Genomic DNA, 26269 nt, shown 5'->3' on the forward strand with positions numbered 1-26269 from the left:
ACTTCAATACCCACGTGAAATATGTCACCATCGATGCATCATTTCGTGTCTAGTGCCAGGAAACACTGGCGTTTGCTGTCTTTGGTTAGACAGTGTACTATGTCTATGAATATGACATCAGGCGTGTAGCAAGCTAATTGTTTTCGTGTATGCACGATAGGTCGCTAGGCTTTATATTTAGATAGTATTGAGGGCTTGCCCAGCCTTTTTAGAAATAATCATGTGTAAGCCCGGGGGCGGGCGTAATGGTAGCTACGCCCCTTGACATAATAAACGACTGAATATAATGTCCGTATTGGACGATCGTAGGGAGTGGATTGTGGTGAGTGTTTAGGGTTAAAAAATCTGTTTAAATGTATTTCCGTCACACAAACACACACACACACACACACACACACACACACACACACACACACACACAGAGAGAGAGAGAGAGAGAGAGAGATTGTCACGTAGACGCATCACTTTTTCTCACCAGGGGTCCAATATGGGTCCACAGAGAGAGAGAGAGAGAGAGAGAGAGAGAGAGAGAGAGAGAGAGAGAGAGAGAGAGAGACACACACTCACTCACACACACATGTACAGAGCTGTAATTAAGACCATGGTCTCCTGTTCCAGTAACAAGTAATGTGTCAGTCAATATTTCTGCGTAGGTTGGTGGGGTGGGGATGTCCCTTGGGCAGCGCCACTGAAGATCTCAAACGTGTGGGTCACGCGTAATGGCCTGAGCCCGTTACAATCACCAATAAACATCAAATAAATATAATCCACATTTTCCACAGTCACACGAAAGCTCTGCCAAAAGAAGATTCGATTCCCACTCTATCATGAACATGTATAATATGTTACTGTCAAACAGGTGTTCGCGAACAAATGAGCATATATTGCCGTATCGGTTACATCATGAACACAGGTTCTCGTGTCTTTGCGAGGATTCAAGATTTAAAAACACAGTACAATTTTATTGTACTGCTTCACAGTACAATCTGATTGTTTTTTCTATTTTGTATTTTAATCTTTAATTCTCACGAAGACACGAGGGCCTGTGGTCAAATGCTAGTCAATGGTTCATCTGAAAGATGACGTCAGGTGTTCACGAAGTCCTGGCAAGCACTGAAAAACATCCACCAATACACGTTCTCCTTGGACAGGTGTCACAAAACTGCTACATCGTGATGATTCGTTCCTAATAGTGACTGTTATATGCGGTGTACTAAACACAAGAAGCCTTGAGACATACACCATTGCTCTGCTACAGAGGAATAAAGCTAAAATATTACCCGGTGGTAGGTATTGGTTTTGCGGTTTCTTCTCTTTCGATTGGTTGACGCTGAATGAATAGAGAGGTCCTCTGTTTCGAGATGTGTTGTTACCAACATTTCCATCACAATTAATGAAAAGCGCTTTTTAGTATAGATACTTCTGTTCTGGACAATCGTTTCCGGAAATCAGTATACAGGTCTACGGATGTAAAGCTAAACCTCGATCCTAAATCCGACATATTGACCTTTCCGCACGAGATTTCATTATCTGTTACTTTAAAGGGGTTTCACTGCACCTACAACAGGGATTGCGGTTCTAGTCCCAAAAACAGAGTTGGGATTGGGAGTCAATTGGTACCAAAATGTGACTGGGGATATCGTGCTGACGGGGGTATATCGGTGAACATGCAAATCTACCCCTTGACACTCGTTTATGGCTGTAGAATCGGCCTAAAATTGTTTCAAAATTTCAGACAAGGCCGAAAATGTGCATTCAGCCTTCACAAAGGGATGATCATTTAATGTTGCGGATGGGTGGCCTGAGAATGTTTGAAAAGTAATTATTCTCTGACGGCGACAAACGCCACGTCTCCATCACCATCCGGATGTTAAGTAGTTAGTACCTCACCTCTGGGTTTGTTGGCTTTCCTTTGTTGTTTTACGCCGCACTCAGTTATATGGCATGAGCACCGATCTACGCAATTGGAATACGATGACATGTATCAACCAAGTCAGCGAGCCTGACCACCTGATCCCGTTAGTTGCCTCTTACGACAAGCATGGGTTGCTGAAGATCAATTCTAGCCCGGGTCTTCTCTAGGTGTAATTACTTACCACAGACTCTCTGTCATCTGCAACGTGGAGTTGTTAGGTTTTGTAGGACAGGAAGTTGAACCTGCGCACGCACACACAGGAAACACAATGTGGGTTCCCCTGCCATCGTCCGGAGTGGGGTTAGTTTCGACAGACGAACACACGGTGCGCGGACTAGGGCAGTTAGGTAGTGGCGAGTCCTGAAAGGAATAAAACCATATTGTACTAAAGAAATCATAACTGACATAACTGACACCTACATCGGATGTAAGAAAGATAACCTTTCCTTAAGGCGTGCGTCCATTTCGTGCTTGTTCGTATCTTTGATTGAACCAATATGTCGATGTTGAGATTAACAGGTTATTTTCATAATCATCCGAAGTAATACAGTTCATCGATTCAATATTTTTTTCTCATAAGGCCATTTCACCAATGACCGTGTTCAGTATCAACAGGAATGACTAGCAGATTGATTTATTGAGAGTGTCCGATTTTTTCTAGAAAGGTGTTTCGGGTATGATTCAGAGATTACACACACACTATTGCTTTAGTTACACGCACAACATTGCTTTAGTTACACGCACAACATTGCTTTGGCAAGACCTGGTATTGAAATGCCCCGAGATCAATATGAAATGCGTTACAGATTATAGCATTGCATTGTGGTCGTATTATTAAGAATGTCGGATTGAACGAGGTCAGTTTTGTTTGCTTATAATATACCATTTACCTGGCAAGCACGACGTTAAACCCACTTTCACCTCACCTCACCTCACCATTTACCTGGTGAATACGTTATCATTGACTCGTCATTTAGCTGGTGAAACATATTGTCATGGATTCATCATTTAGATATTGAGCATTCTAGCATGGATTCATCTCTCATCTGAAGTACCATGTGTTAAGGAAACTGCATTTAGTTGGTATATAACTGACCATTGATTCATCATATTTTTATTTTTTTAATTTATTTATGTTTTGGTGTGTGTGTGTGTGTGTGTGTGTTGTGTGTGTTGTGGATTCAGCACATACAATTAGTCTGGGCGTTTTGTGAATTCACTATTAAATTTTAGCCTGTGAAGATTATATATCATGGGATCATTATCAAACTGGTGATCACTTTATCATGGCTTTGTCAGCTGAATCAGCTGCACAATTTATCCTTCGTCATTCAGATACTAAACATGTTATCGTAAAGCGATGTGTTAGTGTTCCTACACAAAGACAGGTCGATAAATCTGCAGTGGCAGTCACAAATTAAACTGGGGGGATTAACGATAAATGCATTAGCTCGCTCCTTTGACCATTTTCAGTGCGACGCTCAGCATCCGGATGGGATAACGTCCGTGTTAAGAAGTCGATTTTGCAGAGAAACGTAAAGATATAACTGCAGTAAGGTGATAAAAATATACAAATGTCATTGTTCATCAAACATTTTTCTTCCAACAAACAAAACTATTAAGACTGCATTTTACGTTTTCTTGCGGACTCTAAGTAAATAATGTCGACAATGAGATGCAATCGTTTCAGATAGCGCGGAAAGATTGGACAGAGTTAGTACTTCTGTATCTTTTGTCATTTTCACAAATGTGGAAATTTGCGAATAAAGTCTTCACTTTAATCATTAATGTGATCTGAACCGATGCTGTGCGGAAACTGTAGTCGAGAAATGTCTACCGGGACTAGGTCGGTGGGGTAGCCTTGAGGCTAAAGCGTTCGCCCGTCACGCCGAAGACCTGGGTTCGATTCCCCACATGGGTACAATGTGGGAAGCCCATTTCTGGTGTCCCCCACCGTGATATTGCTGGATTATTGCTAAAGACGGCGTAAAACTCACTCTACCGAGACTATGAACAGGCCATTCCTTGTTTTATGCCATTAATTCGGAGTTCCAGTTTAAACTATTTCAACGCTTTTTGGAATATTGTGGTCAAGGATCGAATCACTTCCGGGTTAATGCTCAATCCACTACACACAGAGATAGTCGGACCACTCAGAACCAACATCACTGTCTGGTTAACTTACGGCTTTAGTGGAGGTCGTAGTTAATGAATTAATGATGGCAAGCATTACGTATATTTACGGAGCTTCACAAACGGCATTAATTACAAATATAGATCGTGAACATCATTGAACCGACCGCCCCCTTTACGAAACTTCCGTTTGTGACGGAACTGCCTTCGGGTTGAAAAATACACCGTAGGGATTACTGCACGACACGTCCAGTTTTATTACAGCCGATTTCCGGCTGAAAAGAACCGGAAGTCCAAAACAGCCCCTCATCCGACAAATATTAAACGTGCCTGTTTCGAATCATAGCGTCTCTGGTTATTAGATAGGCCTCTGGATGTGATTGCATTCACGCGGAGTATATTCTATTATGGGCCAAATGTTTCGGAATAAACTAATAAAGAAACTCAAACTTTATTACGGCTACCGTTTCCCTAAACCAATTGTGACCGGTCAAGCGAGCAGCACGAGATGCAGGCATCTTGTCCAAACACTGACCGCCTACTTCTTGACCAACAAGCACGGACATTAGACTACAAACTGCTGCGTGTCTCCTCTGAAATGTCGTTCAATCGCGTTAGACATATTTATTTCCCACCGATCACGTTACAGGTGCTACAAACGTGTAACATGAGCACATCTCATTTGGAGTTGAACAGAATGTTCCAGAAATAGGCTCCACCTCAGACTTTTCATAGAAGAATTTGCAGTTTTCGCCTTTAATACCTATCTGTTCTTGTACGCCTGCGCAGAATAAACTTGCCTGAGACGATAATGAAACCGATAAATGGCATTGTCAGCTTATCCGGCTCGGCAATTTGGGATAAAATGTCCCTGAAGCAGTGATTAGTTGGTTCTTGAACAATACAATACCTACATCAGTCGTTATTCAGTCTGGTGGTTTGTTTACAGGACAGATCAGATGCTGAAAATAAACACGGCATTGTGGACAGTCATTGTACACGAGTCACAGATAGGCTTAAAGAGCGGGTGCTCATATGCTTTCATAACGGGGATAAGGGGTTCTCTATTGCTTAACGCATTCGTCCATCAAGCACACACATGTACGTGTTCTTCTTTCACGCATTGCCCCCTAACCTGCGATTTACATCCGTAGTTGTTATAGTAAAGGATTTGGTTTCAAAATGTTTTTAGGGTGTTATACGTTAGAGTGAGTGAGTGAATTTGGGTTTTGAACTGCATCTAACAGTTTTCCAACCATTTCCATTAGGGGGTCCTGTCGTCTACGGTGCCGCAATTTTCGTTGCAGAGTTGCGCCCCTTGGGCATTGCAGAATCCTGGTCATGGCTCCAAATCCCGGTTCGCCCTGATTATGTTTCGAGGTTTGTCAGTACCATACTGTGATCATGGAAATTGTCTGAGACCTGTGTTACTCCGGGCTTTCCTCCCACATTAAGCTGACACGCCGTCACTCACTCACCATATCAAATGGCTAAATGCACAAATGTTACATTGAGATATAGACGAATCCATCTGTATTCCGCACCATCTTCATCTTATCTGTTTTGTCTGACACACGCCCACTGATTTCATTGTTCACGACGTGACCTCCCAAAACTGACGTTACATATGTACTCAATCGCATTAAACGTCAGGTCTCACTGGCGCTAAAGAAATGAGGACGTCCCATTTCGAATCACGCCCGAACGACATTTCATCGACCAGTCAGAGCGTCGCTAACAAACAGGAAAGTGACAGTTGGAATGTGTTGTCTTAGCATGCAGCCTTGTAAAGGTAAATACGAGGTATTCCGAACGACAGTTACCAGCTGTACGACTGAGACCGATAAAGTGCAGTGTCTAGATTTTCGAAACTCTCTTAGCGCTAAGATAATTTAATGTTAATGTATAGCACTTACGACCATCTTAACACTAGAAGAGCTTCGAAAATCTAGGCCCAGACTTTGCGGGGCGGTGGGGTAGCCTAGTGGTTAAAGCGTTCGCTCGTCACGCCGAAGACTTTGGTTCGATTCCCCACATGGGTACAATGTGTCAAGCCCATGTTTGGTGTCCCCCGCCATGATATTGCTGGAATATTGCTAAAAGCGCCGTAAAACCATACTCACTCACTCACTCGCCAGACATTACATACGTTGGTAGTACTGCAATACAATCAAGACCATCTGTTCGACATTCCAGAATGCCCCTTTGTTAAGACTGCTGATTGGTTAACTTCGACTTCTGAGACATTTCATTGGTCGGATAAAGTTTACAAAAGTTGCAAAATGCAAACTTGGATCTTACCGTGATCTTTAATGAGATTACAGATGCACTTTTATCCATAGGCTTATTATTCACCACATTACGGTGAGTTTGCAATACAGCCGCCACACCCACCCACAACAAACACAGGCTGAATATTGCGATAAAGTAGATTATATATCAGTCGACAAAGTATCTTAATTTTCTATTAACGCGTGAGAACCCCAATGCACTTTCAGAGTAGCCATTGCACTACGATTAAGATGATACCAATGCGGAGAAACATCCCCGTAAATAGAGTTGCTATCAGATGTCTGAAAAGGAGGATTAGTATCTTCGGCTGGAGCGGAGGTAATTATCAAGCCATCAGAGGTCTTCAGTACATCTGCTTCGCCCTCGAGATTGAACCGCGGCCCACGTGACAGTTGGAAAAGATTCATAGACAGTTGCATTGCACTTTCGTAACATCCGTATTTACGCATTCTTCTGGATCATGTGAAGGCCGTTGGCTATCGTACATGATCCATTGATCCGCGCAGTCAAGACGTGCAATGCAGTGTTTCGTTTGTGAAATCCGAGTTGGTGTTTAGCAGATCAACGAGATTTTGCTCTCCGCGAAAAGTCACGTGACTAGTAGCTAAGTGAGTGCATGTGATGATTACACGATGGGGATTAACCCATGGTGCCATCTTTGTTTATGAAGATAAAACAGCTAAACCCGAAGGTCGTGGTATGTTAGGGCCGTTTCATCTGTTTAAAAGCGTCGCCTAAGGGCGTCTCCAAGGTCAAGGTCACAATAAACGTTTGAGACGATAAGGTTTTTTAACAGGATTAGCACAGAAATAGAAAGTGGAAATATTCCAGTCGAGACTTATGATCCTTCATTTTCCTACTAGATATAGGTTTGTGATTTGAAGAGAGCAAGGGTTGTCCAATTGTTGGGATCGGGTGGTCAGGTTCGATGACGTGGTTGACACATGTCATCGGTTCCCAATCGCGCAGATCGATGCTCATGCTGTTGATCACTGGATTGTCTGGTCCAGACTCGATTATCTACAGACCGCCGCCATATAGTTGGAATATTGCTGAGTGCGGCGTAAAACTAAATTCACTCACTCACCATTCACTCCTAACGCCACAACTGCTGTAGCTTCTGTAAACATTGGAAATTCAAGGTGTTTGTTTGAATCCTAGGTACCACAAATGAATATGGTTTTACGCCACTTTTAGCAAGATATTGCTGTTAGGAACACCACAAATGGGGTTCCCACATTGCATACAGGTGGGTAATGGTTAATCTTTAACCATTGGTTACGTCATCGCCGCAGATACCCAAGAGCACATTAAAGAAAAATATGCTCTCTTTATTACATTCAATTATACAATCAGGTGATGAGAAAGCGAAAATGTTTTATCCAAAGCAGTTTTCCATCGATTTCAAGACTAGGGACATCAGAAATGGGCTATACAAATTGTACCCATGTGAGGAATCGAACCATGGGCTTCAAGCATGACGAACGTAAGTAAGTGACTGGACGTTGAGGAAATACTAGAAATGGATTTAAAACATAGGATTCGAACCCGGATCTTGGGTGTGATGTATGGTAAGCGCTGTGACAAATTTTGGTGAGTGAGTGAGTGAGTTTGGTTGTACACCTTTTGAACAATAATTCTGTTATTACACGATGTGTTAGCTTGCACAAGGACAGTCCAAAGTGATTACAAAGAATCATTTTCAAGGCGAATCTGGGGTTCGAACTTACTATCTAAAGAATGACAATCTATAATGGACATAACTCTCATAAGGCTTAAAGAGGCCTGGGGGTAAAGGTCACCCATTTTGTTACGCAGCGTTTACTAAAATGGCTTCAGACATTGCCCCTTCTGAGGCGTGACGAGCGAACGCTTTAACCACGAGGCTACCCACCCCGACTCATCTTTCCCCATCCATTCTCCTATGGAACTGCAACTAAAACACTTTTCACAACGGTTTTAGTGACATATCACTCACTCTTGGGCTTAGATGGCTTCAAGTAGTGGGCGAGACAACAATATAGGAGGGAGTTTATTCGAGCCGGGTTAAAAACACAAACACACCGTATTCTGTCATTTCCAATCACAAGATTGCAAAGTTAAGAAAAAAAAGAGGTTGGCGTTTGATTCCGTGATAATGGCTGAGATTCCTGCTCGTAAATATACCGTTAAGCAGCTTACAGAAATCTCAAGGATGGCATGAAGAGATACCGTTACATTATAACCTCTTTGGAAGCGAAGGTATGGATAAAAAACATCTGATTTCTGACAGTATACGCTCCGTATGATACGTAAAGAAAAGTGAGTATATTTTTTCAGTAGATAAAATGTGTGTGGGTTATATTCCACCTTGGCACATTGAGTGGTATTTGTTGTTCGTTTTGAGCATCAACCACAACCATAATCTACGTCAGTAAATGTATATTGCATTAATGGGTTTTTTTCAATTTCTCGAACCTATGTATGATGGAGTTGATAAAATTAATTACAGATGCTGGTACAAATGTCATACCGATATAAACCGACTATCTGAAAAATAACCGAAGTAATTCATTTGCAAATGACGACTGCGAATCTCTCACAAAGAGAACACCGTTCTCTTAAAGGTAAAACATGCACACGTTGATATGCCAAATGAAACTTTCAAACAATTATGGATAAACCGACCCACGCAAATACATCTATATCATAAGATTACTCTTTGTTGAGTTACATATTTTGTTTTCTATTTAGAACGATTGATATAAATAGGCTACCAAATATCCGTACACCATATTCTTCTTTCAGTACCCCACAACGAAGCACGTTTAACACATGTGGCCTCACCTTTGGCAAGCGGCTTTTGCCAAAATTGAATCTCGTCAGCCAGCAGTGAATGGGTACCCGGTAGGATGAGATCGTCGTATGATTCTTCAAGCGCCAAACAGGCAACTGGGTTGTAGCACCCACTTATCCATTGACCGGGGTAATGTTAGCGCTTTGGGCATACACCTTGAGTGTAGACATGTGCGAAGTATGCACATTATTATTATATCCGCAAAGAATTTTGGTCTGATGTCAACATAGCACTGTATTTACACAGCCCTTCACTTATTCCTTCGGGCTGGTTTCATACCGTGGTTTCGCGACAGTCTTGGTTGTATGCTTTGTGTGAACAGAAGGTAGGACCTGAAATTATTTGTTAATGTATGTTTTCAAGTTGTCAGATGCGTTCATGATGGGTTCGTATGGGTGAGAAGAATGATTGTCTTTCTTTCTTGTTTATCGCCGTATAAAGCAACATTGAGACCAGACAGTCCAGTGATTGATATCATGAACACCAGACCAAACAATAGGGAAATGATATCATGGATCAAGTCCCACTCTATGGGCTGCAGCGGACCGACAGTATATTCTTACCCGAAAAACCAATCCGGGTGCGAGGAATAGAATGTTTTGCGCTATCCCGGTTCTGCTGACTTTAGGATTATTCGAACTTCCTTAAAAGGAAAGGTCAGTTTCTAGTGTTTGTGAATGATTTCAGGTTTCTAGTCGACATTTACTATACCAGATATTACAGATCACGTAATCCTCATTTTTGAATGAAATCAAAATTGGGTTATTCATTCGAAATCTCAATAGAAACTGTTTCTATTGTGTATAGCAAGAGAGTGAACATCAGTAATTTTGTAGCTAATGGCGGCGAAAGTCTCACTAAGAACGCAGTATGTAACTTCAATGTCATAATATATCATGTTCAAAAACAGGAGGAAAGGGGCGGTGGTCTAGCCTAGTGGTTACAGCGTTCGCTCGTCACGCCAAAGACCCGGGTTCGATTCCCAACATGGGAACAATGTGTGAAGCCCAATCCTAGTGTCCCCTGCCGTGATGGGATATTGCTGGAATATTGCTAAACTCACTGGAATATTACTAAACTCACTCACTCGTAGGAAGAAAAAATAGCATTGGGAAATTAAAACATTCGGCACTGGAAAGGGAAATAAGTTCAAACATGAGTAGAAGCAAAGTGTTAACGATACGCGCGCTGTATAAATCCACCACTCTGCCAAATACTGACACCTTAATTAGATACACCTTGTAAAATACAGCAGTTGCTTGAGCTTCTAAATCCTTTTCAGGACAATTTGTCGGAATAAATGTCATGTTCGGAAAATAAACACAAGTCACAATCATACAACATAATTAACGCTAACACAAATCGGAAAATATTTCGAAACAAAAAGTAGATCAAAGGCACATTACCGATGCCGAAATTATTTGCGATATGGAATTTAAATGAAACAATTTTGCGCGTAATATTCTCGAATGAAAATAAAACACGTCGCTAAGTATTCAAAATATCCGTATGAGACCAGAATCCTTCAGCAATCCTCTTTCAGAGCACTTCGTATTTCTATTATGAGAAGAGACGGGTAATCTTTGTACATTGGCACCAGTGCTGTAATGACAGCGCTTCCGTCCTTGAGTAGTTCATTTCTATGTTCAACTTTTGAAACTGTTCTGTTCTTATTTATACGATACTAAGAAGATTGTTCTGAAAAAAATGTACCTTTCGTACACAGAAACAGAGTAATCGTTCTTCCAAATCATTCCAACCACATGTTCTATGAAAACTGCAGCGCAAATACCATCATCATCTTTGTCCATGTCGTCACCACCACCAGCACCATCATCATTATCATCATCATCATCATAATCATCATCATCATCATCATCATCATCATCATCATCATCATCATCGACCACCTCCGTGGTGTAGTGGTTAGAGCGTCCGCCCGGAGTGCGGAAGGTCGCGGGTTCGATCCCCGACCGCGTCATACCAAAAGACGTTAAAATATGGCACTTGTTGGTCCCTGCCTGGCGCTCGGCATTAATGGGTACAACAAGGACTGGTCGGCTCGGAGTCAGTATAATCTGTCTGAGTGGGGTATTCATGCTTCACTGCGGCATGGTATCTCAGTGGGATAGCACTATAAAACCAGCTTAAGTCTGGGCTAGTAAAAGCAGCCGCACATACACATACACACGCATGCACGTCGTCATATGAGCGAAATCACCACCACCACCACCACCATCATCATCATCATCATCATCATCATCATCATCATCACCATCATCATCTACACCACCACTACCATCATCATCATCATCATCATCATCATCATCACTATCATCATCATCACCACCACTACCATCACCACCATCATCATCATCATCATCATCACCATCATCACCACCACCATCATCATCATCATCATCATCATCACCATCATCATCATCATCATCATCGTCATCACCACCACCACCACCATCATCATCATCATCATCATCATCATCATCATCATCATCATCATCATCATCATCATCACCACCACCACCACCACCACCACCATCATCATCATCATCATCATCATCATCATCATCATCATCATCATCACCACCACTACCATCACCACCATCATCATCATCATCACCATCACCATCATCATCATCACCATCATCATCATCATCATCATCATCATCATCATCATCACCATCATCATCATCGCCACCACCACCACCACCACCACCACCAGCATCAGCATCATCAGCAAAATCATCACCACCACCACCACCATCATCATCATCAGCAGCAGCAGCAGCAGCATCATCAATAAGCATATCATCGATGTCGAAAGCTATAGCTTTGTGAACAGTGGCAATTACCTCATCTTTCCACTATCTTTCTACAAAGCGCTGTCAGTTCTACGATTGTCTGCATTCTTCGACAGACAAACTGTGGGTACACACTAGTCATATTGCTACAGTTGGTTTACGAAATGGGGTCCGGTTATGGACACTCAAATAGCCAAGTGGGAATTCTGAAGTAGGTTCCTTGAAATGCTTTAGATACGAAGTTGACTGTACTTTAACCGAACACTCGTCGCACGGTTATTTTAAGGACAAGATATTCTTGCATATTTCTCTATCGGTTAATTGTAAAACATTTTGGTCAGATGTTGAAGATCGTTTGTAATCATACCTACGCTGAAGTCACTCGGAGCTGGTGGGCCTTCCGAGTTGGTCGGTTTGTTGTTAAACGCCGCACTCAGCAATATTCCAGCTATTTGGCAGCGGTCGTAAATAATCGGGTCTGGACCAGACGATGTGTCAACCAAGTCAGCAAACCTTACCGCCCGATCCCGTTGCTGAAGACCAATTTTATCCCGGATCTTCACGGGTTCCGGACCAAGTGAATAAATATAGTTTTACGACAGTTTTAGCAATAACCCAGCAATATTTTGACAGGGACCCCAGAAATCAGTTTTACACATTTTGCCAATATGTGGAATCGAACTCGGTCCTCAGGCTTGACCTTTCAACATACTCACCGCATGGCCTACTCAATGCCTATCAACACTAACCTGTATACTGTCAAAGTAAGAGTTATGTGATAATAGCTTTAATACCAGTTGTTTGAACATGGCATTGTACAATACAATACTGAGCAACAAATACAATATTCCGAATGGGTTGAAATTTTTGTGACATTATTTTGAAACTTCTCCCGGTTTTTATCTACTTTACTCTCCTTATTTAGGCAGTGAGTGAATTACCGCATATAACATTCGCGTTGAAATGTTTAAACCGTCACGACTACAGGTGAACGTGTCTTTCAAACGTCTCCAAATTGATTCCAAAATCAAATTCATGCCAGCTAAAGAGACCCTTTAAAACACGTTAGCATCGCACGAAAACTTTCAACAACCTTAATAGCCATAAATAACTCCATCGTATTACTCCCTTTCGATCCCTAACAGAATGGCGTGTCTCCTTTTTGCTTGATTTCTTGGTCAGTGGGTAGATTGGAAATTCTGGGCGAATATTTGTCGTGCAGAGTAATCTTGAATGCATCACAGGTTATTTGTTAAAAATTTGGTCATGGGTGACGATATGCCTTCTGATGCTTTAATTCGTTGTGAGGAATTGTGGTTGCCCTTTGCTGCAGGATTCGCTGATTAGATAACGTGTTCATAACGAACGACAAATGACACCATTACAGTTTGTCCCGGCTAAAGTCCGCCTTTTTATTATTATTTTTTCCGGAATTTAAAGACGGTTGTAGCTTCCGGTTGAAAATGTTCATTGAATTGGAAGATCTTTGTGTGCTTTAGGCTCTTCCGTTACAAAATAGATACGTAGTTTCTCTTTCCTGAAACCAATTTTACAGTGCCGTGGCTTTGGTGGTCTTTCGCCTCATAGACACTCGAGGCACTTCCCACGCCTGTGGAGTTTGGATTGGTCAGCGTCACTTCAAATTTCCGGACGGGAAAGATCACACGCCCGAGAGGCTTCAGGTTACGAGGTTGGCGAAACAGTGACCACTGGCTCCCATCCAAATAGCAGACAAATCATTGGTCGTTTGCAGAATTGGCCATTAACAAGGATTTTGAAAGAGTTATATATCCCATTTCACTAATTTAAAGCGCTCGCATTTCTTTTCACTTCCGAATTGAAGCTCAAGCAAGAATGCAAGTCATTTTCACAGTGAATTTGTTGTTGTTTTGTTTTATGATAGAAGACATGGCTTTTTGTGTAGATGAGTTCAGTCTAACAAGAAGCCGGATGCGGTCTTAAGACACTGTGAATTGTATTGACAACACTTTGAATCGCCCACCAGATGTGAGGTGAGGTGAAATGGGGTTTAACGTCGTGCTTGAGAATATTTCGCTCATATGACGACGTGCATGCGTGTGTATGGGTATGTGCGGCTGCTTGTACTAGCCCAGACTGAAGCTGGTTTTATAGTGCTAGCCCACTGAGATACCATGCCGCAGTGAAGCATGAATACCCCACTCAGACACATTATACTGACTCCGAGCCGACCAGTCCTTGTTGTACCCATTAATGCCGAGCGCCAGGCAGGGACCAACAAGAACCATATTTCAACGTCTTTTGGTATGACGCGGTCGGGGATCGAACCCGCGACCTTCCGCTCTCCGGGCGGACGCTCTAACCACTACACCACGGAGGCGGTCTCGCCCACCAGAGAAGACCGTGGTAACAAAGTGGTAACAAAGTGGTAACAAAAAGGCATTTAGAAGTTGGACGAACATGAACACATGACACGTTTCATGGGTGACAATTTCTTTGTATTCTTTATGTACATATTATTCTAAGTACAAACATAGCATTATATTGTAATGACAAAGCCAAGAGCGAGGGGTGGGGGGGTGGGGGTATATTAACACAGGCACATTACCACCGCCCACACCCATTCTTGGCCTTGTCATAACAATATATTGTTATCTTTGTACATTAATCCTAGTTGACTTCGTGATTATATTGTTATCTTTGTACATTCTCCCACCTTGCGTTGTGTAAACATGTTTTATCTATATATATATATTTACTCTGTGCACTGACTCAGCATTCACCTGATGAAGAAGCATGAATTAGCTCTGAAACGTCGTGTGTAGACTAAAAAGAAGTTGTTATCCATAAAAAAATGTCCATTTGGCAATTAACATACTCAAATCAATATGAAAACATTTACGTTTCTTTCTGTGGCATTTGATGACAAATTTAAGGTTATTTTTTCGTTTAAGCGGAATTTTAAGAGTGTTTCTGTATTTGAATATCGGATTACTTCTAAAATGCACAGCCAAAGGGTTCTTCAAAATTCAAAGCGATCGTTTTCACCAGAGTATAATTTGAAATGACACAAATACATTACTTCTTTCTTTCCTTTTGTTTCATAGTTTATTGAAATTTGATATATCTCAACAAAATGTTTTCGCGAGGAAGTAAGTAATTATAATCTAAAAACCATAAGTCAGTATGGCATTGTCGCATTAACGATCAAGAGATATGCGAGTCTCGACAAGTGCGTCGACTAAACTGATTTATGACATGTTATGGATTTCATTGAGCAATCCCTCTGTGACGACATTACAGCATCATTAAGGTTCAATTATCACTGTGATGATGTTGTATGCTGCGAATAAGTATCATCTTTCTATACTGGACCTCTAGTAAATGGAATCTGTCAAAACCCCACCTTGTTATTTCTCAGTAAGAGTCTTATATTAAAGCAAGTGTATTATGTCTGTAGGCTGTGTCAACACGCACGTCACATTTACGCGATAATGCTTTTTCAGCCGATATTTATCACAACCAAACCGTTGTTAAGAGTTAAAATTAATTCTCAGTCCATGATAATATGGAATTATAAATGGGTAAGGTTTCTGCCAATTGTAAGAATAACCTATCCTGACATTTATTTAACAGGAGGATTATGTACCTTGAGCAAAGGGAAGGCATAACTTCAGAACTTTTTCTGAAGCATATCAATTAGATTTTGTGTCTGTCCTCAATCAAAAGAATATGCGAGCGAAATCTGCTACTGTCTTAACCATTAGCGTTGTTTGTGGGCGAGACGTATTCTTCAATATTATACTGTCATACAAGTTGTGTCGAGTGCCGCTTTCAACAGTATTCCAACAATATCACGGCGGGGGACATAGAAATGGGCTTCACAAATTCCTCCAAGTCATGAATTAACCTACTCTCATCTACTAGTCAATCAAATGTGTGAGACTCATTTTCACCGTTGATATGCATATAGACTGATGTACAAAAGAAAGTACACTCCTGGGTCTGTAGGATTTTTTTCCCTAAAAGCAGCGCAAATATTTTTAAATGTTTTCTGAATTGTGTACGTGTTGCGAAAACATAATTGTGCCCATAATCGAACAATCGAATCGAACCAAAATCATCCAATCGCTCAATTATGTCCAATTTATGTATTATTTACCAGAACCCGATATCTAGTAATCAAAAGAAAGAATACAAATGGCTTTTCGTCACATCTGTAATTCCCACGATTTTCAGAGCCAAATTTATTTTCAGCAACTTCAAATCTTACATTCCAAGTCTGCCAAAAAGGGCTGTTTTCTTGACTCGTCCTTTGAAGTGAACATGTTTTATGACTACAAACACGACGTTAACTACACGTCAACTATATTTAATATCGTCAAGTCGCAGATAGTTGACTAACAAGGCGACAAGGACACGGGTTAAAAACGGAAAAGAAATTTCCAGGAGACTAATTTTGGTTAGTGGATTTGTGTCGCAGGCTGGATTTGGTACTCAGCACTTTCATCTGCAGGGAAATGAAATCAGATCCCCCTACAAACCCGGATGTTGGACTTGATGAACCAGTTTTACCATTGTTTTCTTATAAGAGGTTTCGTGAACGTAATGGAGAGCAATGGAAGCAAGATCACCCATGTAACAAAAACGTTATCGGTTGAAAAAGACCCAAATTTGGCAGTGATAATCCATCAGAGCTGGTGTTTTGTGGGGCTTTGGGCGTTTATTGGTCGGAAATCGAATATACGTCGTCAAATTGGTTGTTTGGATAGGATACCGCGGAAACACGGTGTAAAGACCACTAGTGACATGATATGTCGACGAAGACGATCGCCAGAAAGAATAGCAGCAATAAGGAGGAATACTTGGCAAAGAGCAGCAATATTGATCTTGTCATTTTCACAGCACACCACACATTAGCGAGCCTAACCGTTTTACACAAAATAAAATACTCCATGTTCGTTTTTGGTATACTGCATTACCCTCCTAATTCACACATGCGCCCGATCTTGGTTTTTAAATTAACCCTTAAAAAGTCAATATCTGGCTGTTTGAGTACTTAAAGCGAGCAGACTGAAATTATTGAATTTTGAGAGCAATCGACCACATAACCGTTGAGGTACATGAAGCCAATCCATTGTAATACTAAAGATTTAAAGCTGTCATCATTTCAGAAAACTTCATCACTTAAAGAATTGTGATTTGTCTTTTTTCAGATTTGTTAAAGTCAAATGTCTCTTTAAATGTATGTCAACACACTGAGCAGATTAGCTGAGTTATACGTCTAGACTACTGAAACGAGATTTGAAGCGAAAACGTTTCTTGTTACCGGAATTAGACAAGAGAGATTGATATTCTGCTCAAGGCAAGGGCATGGATGACAACGACCAGATGTTCTTCGTGAAAGGTCATGTCTTGCTCGGGAAGACGATGGTGTGGAATTCATGTTAGGTTTTAGGTTTTCCTGTTTGGATGCGCCTGACAATGGATAGAAACATATGTGCGTGTTTTATGCCGCATGTTCCAACAGTGGGACAACAAGAGTCTTGGTCTAGAGACACAATACTCATGAATTGTTAGTTTGATGAAACGGGTAATGAGAAGACCAATCGGTTTCAAAATATCATCACTAACCTATCAGTATCTTCACGAAAGAGCCCGAGTCAGCAGATGTCATCTGGTATCGGATCTGTGAAGACCAATCAGTTTCTAAATATCATCACTAACCTATCAGTATCTTCACGAAAGAGCCCGAGCCGTCATATGTCATCTGGTATCGCATGTGTGAAGACCAATCGGTTTCAAAATAAAAATCATTAATCTATCAGTATCTTCCCGAAAGAGCCCGAGTCTTCAGATGTCATCTGGTATCGCATGTGTGAAGACCAATCGGTTTCTAAATATCATCACTAACCTATCAGTATCTTCACGAAAGAGCCCGAGTCTTCAGATGGCATCTGGTATCGCATGTGTGAAGACCAATCGGTTTCTAAATATCATCACTAACCTATCAGTATCTTCACGAAAGAGCCCGAGTCTTCAGATGTCATCTGGTATCGCATGTGTGAAGACCAATCGGTTTCAAAATATCTCCACCAACCTATCTGTATCTTCACGAAAGAGCCCGAGTCTTCAGATGGCATCTGGTATCGCATGTGTGAAGACCAATCGGTTTCAAAATATCTCCACCAACCTATCAGTATCTTCACGAAAGAGCCCGAGTCTTCAGATGTCATCTGGTATCGCATGTGTGAAGACCAATCAGTTTCTAAATATCATCACTAACCGTCATATGTCATCTGGTTTCGCATGTGTGAAGACCAATCGGTTTAAAATATCACCACTAACCTATCAGTATCTTCACGAAAGAGCCCGAATCTTCAGATGGCATCTGGTATCGGATCTGTGAAGATCCGGGTAAGACATGACTATCAGCTACTCATGATTGTTGAGTAACGGGACATCCACCGCCATCCACCATCAGTGTGATAACTCGCTCCGCTTAACAAGTAGCATGAGCTGAATACTCCCCACGGCGTTGAGTTGGTTGAAACAATGCCAGAAAGAGACATTCTGTGATAAAGGGAACATTCCAGCGCCTTGAACATGTACTTGTTGAGCATGAGCTGATATGTGCTCTATATAAATATCCAATAATGAATAATAATAATAATTTTATCTTTGGCTCAAATCTTATGTTTCCTTGTTGGATTTTTCAGGTGAACGATTGACGTATCCTTGTTGGTTTTAATTTGATACGCACACCTCGAATTATGAAAATCAGATCATTGTATGACAGACATTGTACAATGGACTCTGCCACCGGCATATGTTTCTTATTATCGAACGGGTTCTATTTTGTTTTTGCTTTGTTGTTCCTTAAAGCCACACTCAGCAATATTTCAGCTATATGGCGGCGGTCTGTAAATAATCGAGTCTGGACTAGACAATCCAGTGATCAACATCATGAGCATCGATCTACGTAACTGGGATACGATGACGTGTGTCAACCAAGTGAGCGGGTCTGACCATCCGATCTCGTTAACACTCTTACGACAAGCATTGGTTGCTGAAGACCAATTGTAACCCGGATCTTCACTGGTTGAACTGGTTACTATCAACGTTCATATCTGTCACAATTTCCCATATGGTCATCCTTGTTTACATAAATGGTTCTACATAAGCCCAACACTGTGATATATTTACCCTATACTGCGTATTTTCATCACGTTTAAAACCCATTTCTGGTGTCCCCCGCCGTGATATTGCTGGAATATTGCTAAAAGCGGCGTAAAACAAAACTCACTCACTCATCACGTTTATATGTCAGTTAGTGCAATCTGCTATTGGTGAACAAGTGCTGATAATATAACAACGGAAACGTCAGTGACGTCAATTCGTTTCCTGTATTCCTTACATACTAAAGCATCGGGTTATTAAGCTTGACACACGTGGTGTGATGTAATTTGAAAAGAACCTGTTAAAGGAATAAAGAATGTATCCCGAGGTATGGATCGTTTGATTACCAAACCGTACACTGAATTCTCCATTTTTCCTCTAAGCAGAAATTTCTGATTGAGCTAATCTGTGCCATTGTCACAAAAACTGAAAAAACGTTCCCGATTGATGAATTAAAACTTATTCTCCGAATTCCTGTGGCGATTAATCCTTTCAAACGAGCATTGAATCGACCGGCTAACTTCCATCACAGTGTGTCATAATTGAATAACTAGAGCCAACCCCATCACTTATAATACCATTGGTGCTACTCCTGCGACACCTTCGTATCATCAATACATCGCACTTCATGGATGGAAATCTTGTTACAGAAGTTATAATTAAATCTCAGTCTTTCCTCGACGTCTCGGCAAGTTCTACTGCTCAAATGGGTTTATTGTCTGGAGAAAGTATAAATAGGTGCTGTCATATCTGTCAACCTTGCCGCCCACCTGCCGTCAACTACGTGTTTTGTTTCGGAAATATAGATGTCTTAATGTGTTGTATTTTGTTCGTGGTGCTCTATTGATTATGCTTCCTGAATTGAGATATTGCTCCGAATAACGCTTCTGTGATTTATTCGAAGACGGTAAAATATTCGAGCCATATAAATATCATGTTCGCATGTGTTTCGCAAAAGGCAGACAACTGTACGTTTGTAATAAGCATAGGGCTTTAGTTCAACCCACACTGTGATTTGATCGAACTTTGGAATTAAGGAACCTTGACAGTCAGTCAACAGTGTTTTGCAAGTTTCAAATATACTTGTTACGGCCATATGCAGAAAAAAGAAGACAATAGAAAAATACAAAACAACTGTACTCAAGCTAACTGCTATCATACAGGTCTACAAGCATATGAATAAAGCGCTTTTGACCAATTCTGATTAATTTCAAGAATATCCAGTGTATAAAGTCTGCATGGACCACGTACACTGGAATACAGGTGCCAATGTTCGACACATTTGAAACCTAATCTTAAAGATGCACGAATGTCGAAACCCATACACTAATGTTCCAGTTGAGTGAAACGTACCTGTTAGCGTCAACGTGTAACGCACATGGCAACCATGTTCTTACAGCTTATGCTCGGTAATAATATTTGACGCTACTCTTCAACGGACTGGGATAGCCAGATGTATTTGAGAAACAAACGTAAAATAGGACATCGTTATGAACAACACACGTGACGGGCAACCAACGCGTGAACATCAAACTCCTAATGACAAACGCACTTAGAAATCTGGATCATATGAGAACTATGATCAACGCCCTTGGAAATCAAGATTTTTATGATCAAAGCCTTTGATGTTCCAGATATTAATAATGAACGCACTTGGAAATCCAGGTTTCAAAGAGCTAAGCACTTAAACATTCGGGTCATCAAGATAAATGTACAGTGAAATTCAGATCCTAATTATCAACGCACATGACAATCCAGTTATTGCAGATCAACGCACTTGGAAATCCAGGCGTTACAGATCAACGCACTTGGAAATTTTGGTCTAAATGATTATCGCACATGATATTCGCACATGTGAATTCAGGTTTTAATTATCATCGCTCATGGAAATCACGGTTTTTTTCAAGCATGCACTGTTCTTTGGGACTTACGAGCTGGCTGTTATGCCAGTGACAGCACTACACTTACTGACTACATGTTTTCTTTATTATAGGATATTTATATAGCGCACATATCCACGCACTAGTGCATGCTCAAGGCGCTGGTATTTATTCCCTCCATCATTGGATGTCAATCTCAACGGCACATCGCATTATCAATATCAACACCCTGGGGGAGTATACAACTCTTGCAGCCACTAGGTTGCACCGAGTTATTGTGGCTTTCTTATCCTAACAAGGTACCCATTCACAGTTCGGTGGACTGGGACACATATTCACAGTACTTTGTCCAAGTTCACTGCACGTTGCTGTACCCGCAACTAGGTGTTTGCACGTATTCATGTGGCCACCATCTGGTCAAATATCAACGGACTCGTGGGTTCTTTTAAGTACACAGGGTTGTGTACTGTACACTAGGGGTTATGACAACACTGAAAGAGTCTGCACACAAAGTTGACTCCAAGGTTTTTACACCCGGTCACAGGTGGGCTCGATCTCGACACCTCAACCTCGCTGGACCGCTAGCCTGGCGCCTTAGCCAGCTCGCCCAGCTCTTCCCATGTTTTGATAATATCAGGTACATTACTGAATACTCCATCCATCCCTGTAGAGCTACTAATGCTCATTGCTTCGTAACAAGCTATCCGCAAAGAGTTGCCTAGCGTTGAGCATAATAGCTGGGCGGTTAAAAGGCCCACGGGAGGCTACAGTGGTTGTAAATGACGCTTGGTGTGTTCCGACTGAAATCCGAATACCGAGGGTTTATTGGTTCAGCTTCAAGAGGTTCAACATTTAGGTTTCTATTTTACTGAAGTGCTGTTACTGTTTGTGGTATTTCGTAATGCCACACACAGACAGTTTTATTGCTACTGTACGTTTACAACATTTTTAACGTGATTATATGTAATACTCTAGTGTATGCTTAACTACGTCAAATGAACAGTCTTTAAGCCACTATTTCTAACTGCTTTATGTGATATTAATCAAATCAGATCAGCATCATAGGTCAACATCGACGTCGTTTAGTGCACGCCCTATCACGATAGGATAATCCCCTGGTGATGCCATTGTTGAATTGACTGTACCGCACTCTGTTAAGGATAAAACTGTCCCTATGGCAAGTATAATTAGAGGTTACGTTTCAGAGGAGTACTAAAAGGTTATTATTTTTAAAATGTTATTAAAGGAACACAAATCTGTTTCCAAGAATTCTTTTTATTTGAATATATTTATTTCAGGTCAGGCTATTGTACTCAACGAAGCTTTTGAAAGGTATTTAGAAGATGGACGAACATGAATACATGAATTTATGGATAACAACTTCTGTTTTTCATTCACCTGATGAAGGAGCAAGAATTATCTCTGAACCGTCGTATGAAGAATAAAAAAGAAGTTGTTATCCATAAAACGTGTCATGTTTTCATATTGTACTCGACAGAACAATAAAAAGGGTAAGGACCACCCTAATATTCAATATTTATGTATTATGTGCATCATAATATGAACAACTGAATACTTTCATCTTGAAAATTGGGGTGGTCCTTAACTTTTATTGTTGAGTATATTTCATAACACAGTCATTATTCTTAATGGGGGTAACATTCACTGTACTTAAAGAGAGCTGCTGACTTCTATTGTTCTATTTCATATTCAAAGGTTCCTTTCAAAAGGAACTTTCTGTCAAACTTTCTATACATGTTTACACATATAAAGACTTCAGTTATCCAAACATCTCGCTCCTAATTGCACAGTATTCTCGAATATATGTTAAAATCGAATAATCAACTTCTGCACCTTCGTTATTTGAAAGCTAAGATTAAAGAAATATTTTGTTAATTTTCTGAGGCAGACACAAGAATCTCGGAAACTTTCTCTGAAAATTGGTCTGATGGCAAAGGTATATATACCCAGAGAGTCTGTAAGGGCATCATTTTTTTATGTGTTTCACGTACCCACCAAACTTTGAACATGGGTGGAAAAACAAAACTTAATAAAGACAAAAACTATCTCAATAATGTTCTTGATGCTCAATTATTGTAATTCTTATTACAATTTATCGCGTTCTTTGGATTAGTGGCAGCGACTGATTAAAAGATAAACATTTTATATGACGAGGCGGTACACACCCTTTTAGGTTCGAGTCGTTCGAATGAACAAAAAACGTTTGTTTGGGGGATCGGCAATAAAATTAGAAGGGTCGGTCGGGCGATGTGAAACACAGAAAATAAAAATGCTGCACTAATATACAGGTACCTCCGTCTTTAAGGAAGGAGTGTAATGTTTCTTTTGGTGTTAAGTGTATAGCAGTCGGGGTGTGCTGACAATCGAACTATCAGTTTGTCACAAACAACCAAATCCCACGTCACCAGCTTACACAATCATATATGAGAACATTCTCTATGTGGGAGGGGCGGTGGCGTAGCCAAGTGGTTCAAGCGTTCGCCCGTCACGCGGAAGGCCCCGGGTTCGATACCCCATGTAAGTGCAATGTGTGAAGCCCATTTCTGGTGTCCAACGCCGTGAAATTGCTGGAATATTTCTACAATCGGCGTAAAACTAAATTCACTCACTCACTCACTCATCCTGATACAGCAATGACACCTTGACGTCATAATTAGTCGTGTATGGTTTGTTCAGGATTGTATCTAACGTACTCTAAACATTTGTTTTGTTAGGTTGTATATTAGGGCTGCGCAATATAACCAGTTTACCGGTATTTACCGGTTCAGACATGAAAACGATACGTATTGCGATACGCTGATCGAAAACCGGTATTTTGACATGCATTCGGAAAACTTCGTAACACTCGGAAATCTTCGGATATTTCCGTTTTTTAAATTGTTCTTTTCCCTGTTTCATTAGTGCCAAATGTTAATTACATTTTTATTTTGTCATGATTAAAAGTTTTTATAAACGGTAAATCAGTCATAGTGATTTTGTTGTGTTTTTGCTTGTAATCAAACATTAACTCGATTATAAGTAGTTTTTGTTAAAAAAATAATCCTTGCAATATATTGCAATATATATCGCAATATATGCTTCCGCATCGCAATATATCGCAATATGAAAATTCGCTGCAATACCCACCCCTATTGAATATTGGATATTATTAAACGCCGCAACGAGTAATATTCAAGCTGTTAACGGCGGTCTCTACATAATCGAATCTGAACATGGTTGTTGGATTTCATCGTATCCAAGATCGATGCTCCTGATGACAATCACTGGATTGCCTGGTCAGGTATTTTTGCACGCCGCCATCACATAGTTGAAATATTCCTCTTTTAAAGCGTTATACAACATGCAACAAATAGAAACCATACAAACGATACCGGTACATTTCAGACCGACAATGTACTGTCACGAGTAATTTCGCTCTTTTGAATTGGATTTTGCACGGAATGCACGTTCAGCACCTACTCGTCACTGACAGTTGTACCGTTAGCCATGTTACAGTTGGGCTCAAGTCACGATAAAGAATGGCTTCCTGCGTGACACGTGAGGAGTATTCACTATCTATTTTTTCGTTGCCTGATCTTCTGAAGTGTGCCACAGCTTTAAACATTGAAAGACAAGGTAATTTTATACCAAAGCACAGTTGACTAACGTATATATATATATATTTGCAAGCTTGGCGAGAACAAATCTCAAGTCACGATGAAGCATGGCTGTCAGCGTAACACGATAAGAGGTGGTGGAATTGGGTTTTACGTCGTGCTTGAGAATATTTCGCTCATATGACGACGTGCATGCGTGTGTATGTGTATGTGCGGCTGCTTGTACTAGCCCAGGCTGAAGCTGGTTTTATAGTGCTAGCCCACTGAGATACCATGCCGCAGTGAAGCATGAATACCCCACTCAGACACATTATACTGACTCCGAGCCGACCAGTCCTTGTTGTACCCATTAATGCCGAGCGCCAGGCAGGGACCAGCAAGTACCATATTTTAACGTCTTTTGGTATGACGCGGTCGGGAATCGAACCCGCGACCTTCCGCACTCCGGGCGGACGCTCCAACCACTACACCACGGAGGCGGTCAACACGATAAGAGCATTTAATATCTATTAGTAATCAGTTAAGACGTCCTAAATATCTCAGTGTCAAAATACCCAGTTTGTTTAGCTTAAATATATTTATAATAATAATAATAAGTCATCTTCTATAGCGCACAGTCTCCAAACACCAAGTGGTTGCTAGCGGCAAATATCGTTGTAAAGTCAAGACGTAGTGGTTTATAAAGCACGTTGAAAGCAAAATCTCCGCTGGGAGCATGCGTCATAATTAAGAGCTTGGGAACGCAAACAAATATCATAACTTGACTGCTGACCTCTATTTATTATTTCAGACCATGAACAGTTCCAAGAACGTGATGATTAAGGGGAGATTAATTCCAAACATATTGTAAACGATTGTTTTGAAATCAGTTGATAATATTCGGCTTTGAAAAATAATTTTTTTATTGTCGTAACTGTCCATATTTATGGCATATTTATTGTTAAACTTATTCCATTCCCCAACAATTACGAGTTTTAATGAGTCATTTGTCAACTCAAAAAGAAAATATTAATATATATCCGTTAACATATTTTCGAATGTCCAAATACTTCGCAATATGCTTCGGATTAGATCATACATTATTTCTTCCTGGCCTAATCTTCTGAAGAGCATCACGGCTTTCAGACACTAAAAACGACAAGATGATTTTATTCCAACGTAACGTTAGCTGAAGCAAATGTCGTCTTGAACCCTTGGCGAAAACAAAACGCTGGTAACATAGACAGAGAACCTCGGCGTTTTGTTTGTTTTGTCGTGAATGTCAAGAGTATCATTAGCAACCTTTATTGTGACTCGGGGCAAAATACCCCATTTGATATTATTCCGTGATTTCTTAAAGATGCGCGAAGGGACCTGGGTCTTGTCTACTTATCTTTATTGTGACTCTTGGTTACAAGGGGTCGTCGTTCAGCCAATCACTCGAAGTGATTAGTTGGAGAGATCGATGATCGGTAGAAATCCAACAGAATTGTTGACGCTGTGATGAGGCTGTTGGTGTTTGGTGCCAGAGAGACGATGAAATGGTGTGTTAAGTTTGTACTTCCTTACATGACACATGGACGACTCGTGTGGGATCTGTCATCGTGTTTTGTCGTTGTACTATGAGGAAACGATTGCCG

General features: G+C 40.8%; 1 protein-coding gene across 2 annotated transcripts in view; it reads right to left on the reverse strand.

Annotated features, from left to right (window-relative positions):
* The window catches only part of LOC124281129 (enterin neuropeptides-like), a 102991-nt gene that overhangs the window by 45708 nt on the left and 31014 nt on the right, over nucleotides 1-26269 (reverse strand). For both annotated transcript variants that reach the window (XM_046717148.1, XM_046717147.1), the window contains exon 2: nucleotides 2097-2275. In XM_046717148.1, coding sequence (XP_046573104.1) covers nucleotides 2097-2275 — 179 coding nt within the window. The remainder of the gene's footprint in view (nucleotides 1-2096; nucleotides 2276-26269) is intronic.

This window comes from Haliotis rubra, unplaced genomic scaffold, assembly GCF_003918875.1.
Source record: "Haliotis rubra isolate DU_JTF1 unplaced genomic scaffold, ASM391887v1 Scf28, whole genome shotgun sequence".
In the NCBI taxonomy this organism is placed as follows: Eukaryota; Metazoa; Mollusca; class Gastropoda; order Lepetellida; family Haliotidae; genus Haliotis; species Haliotis rubra.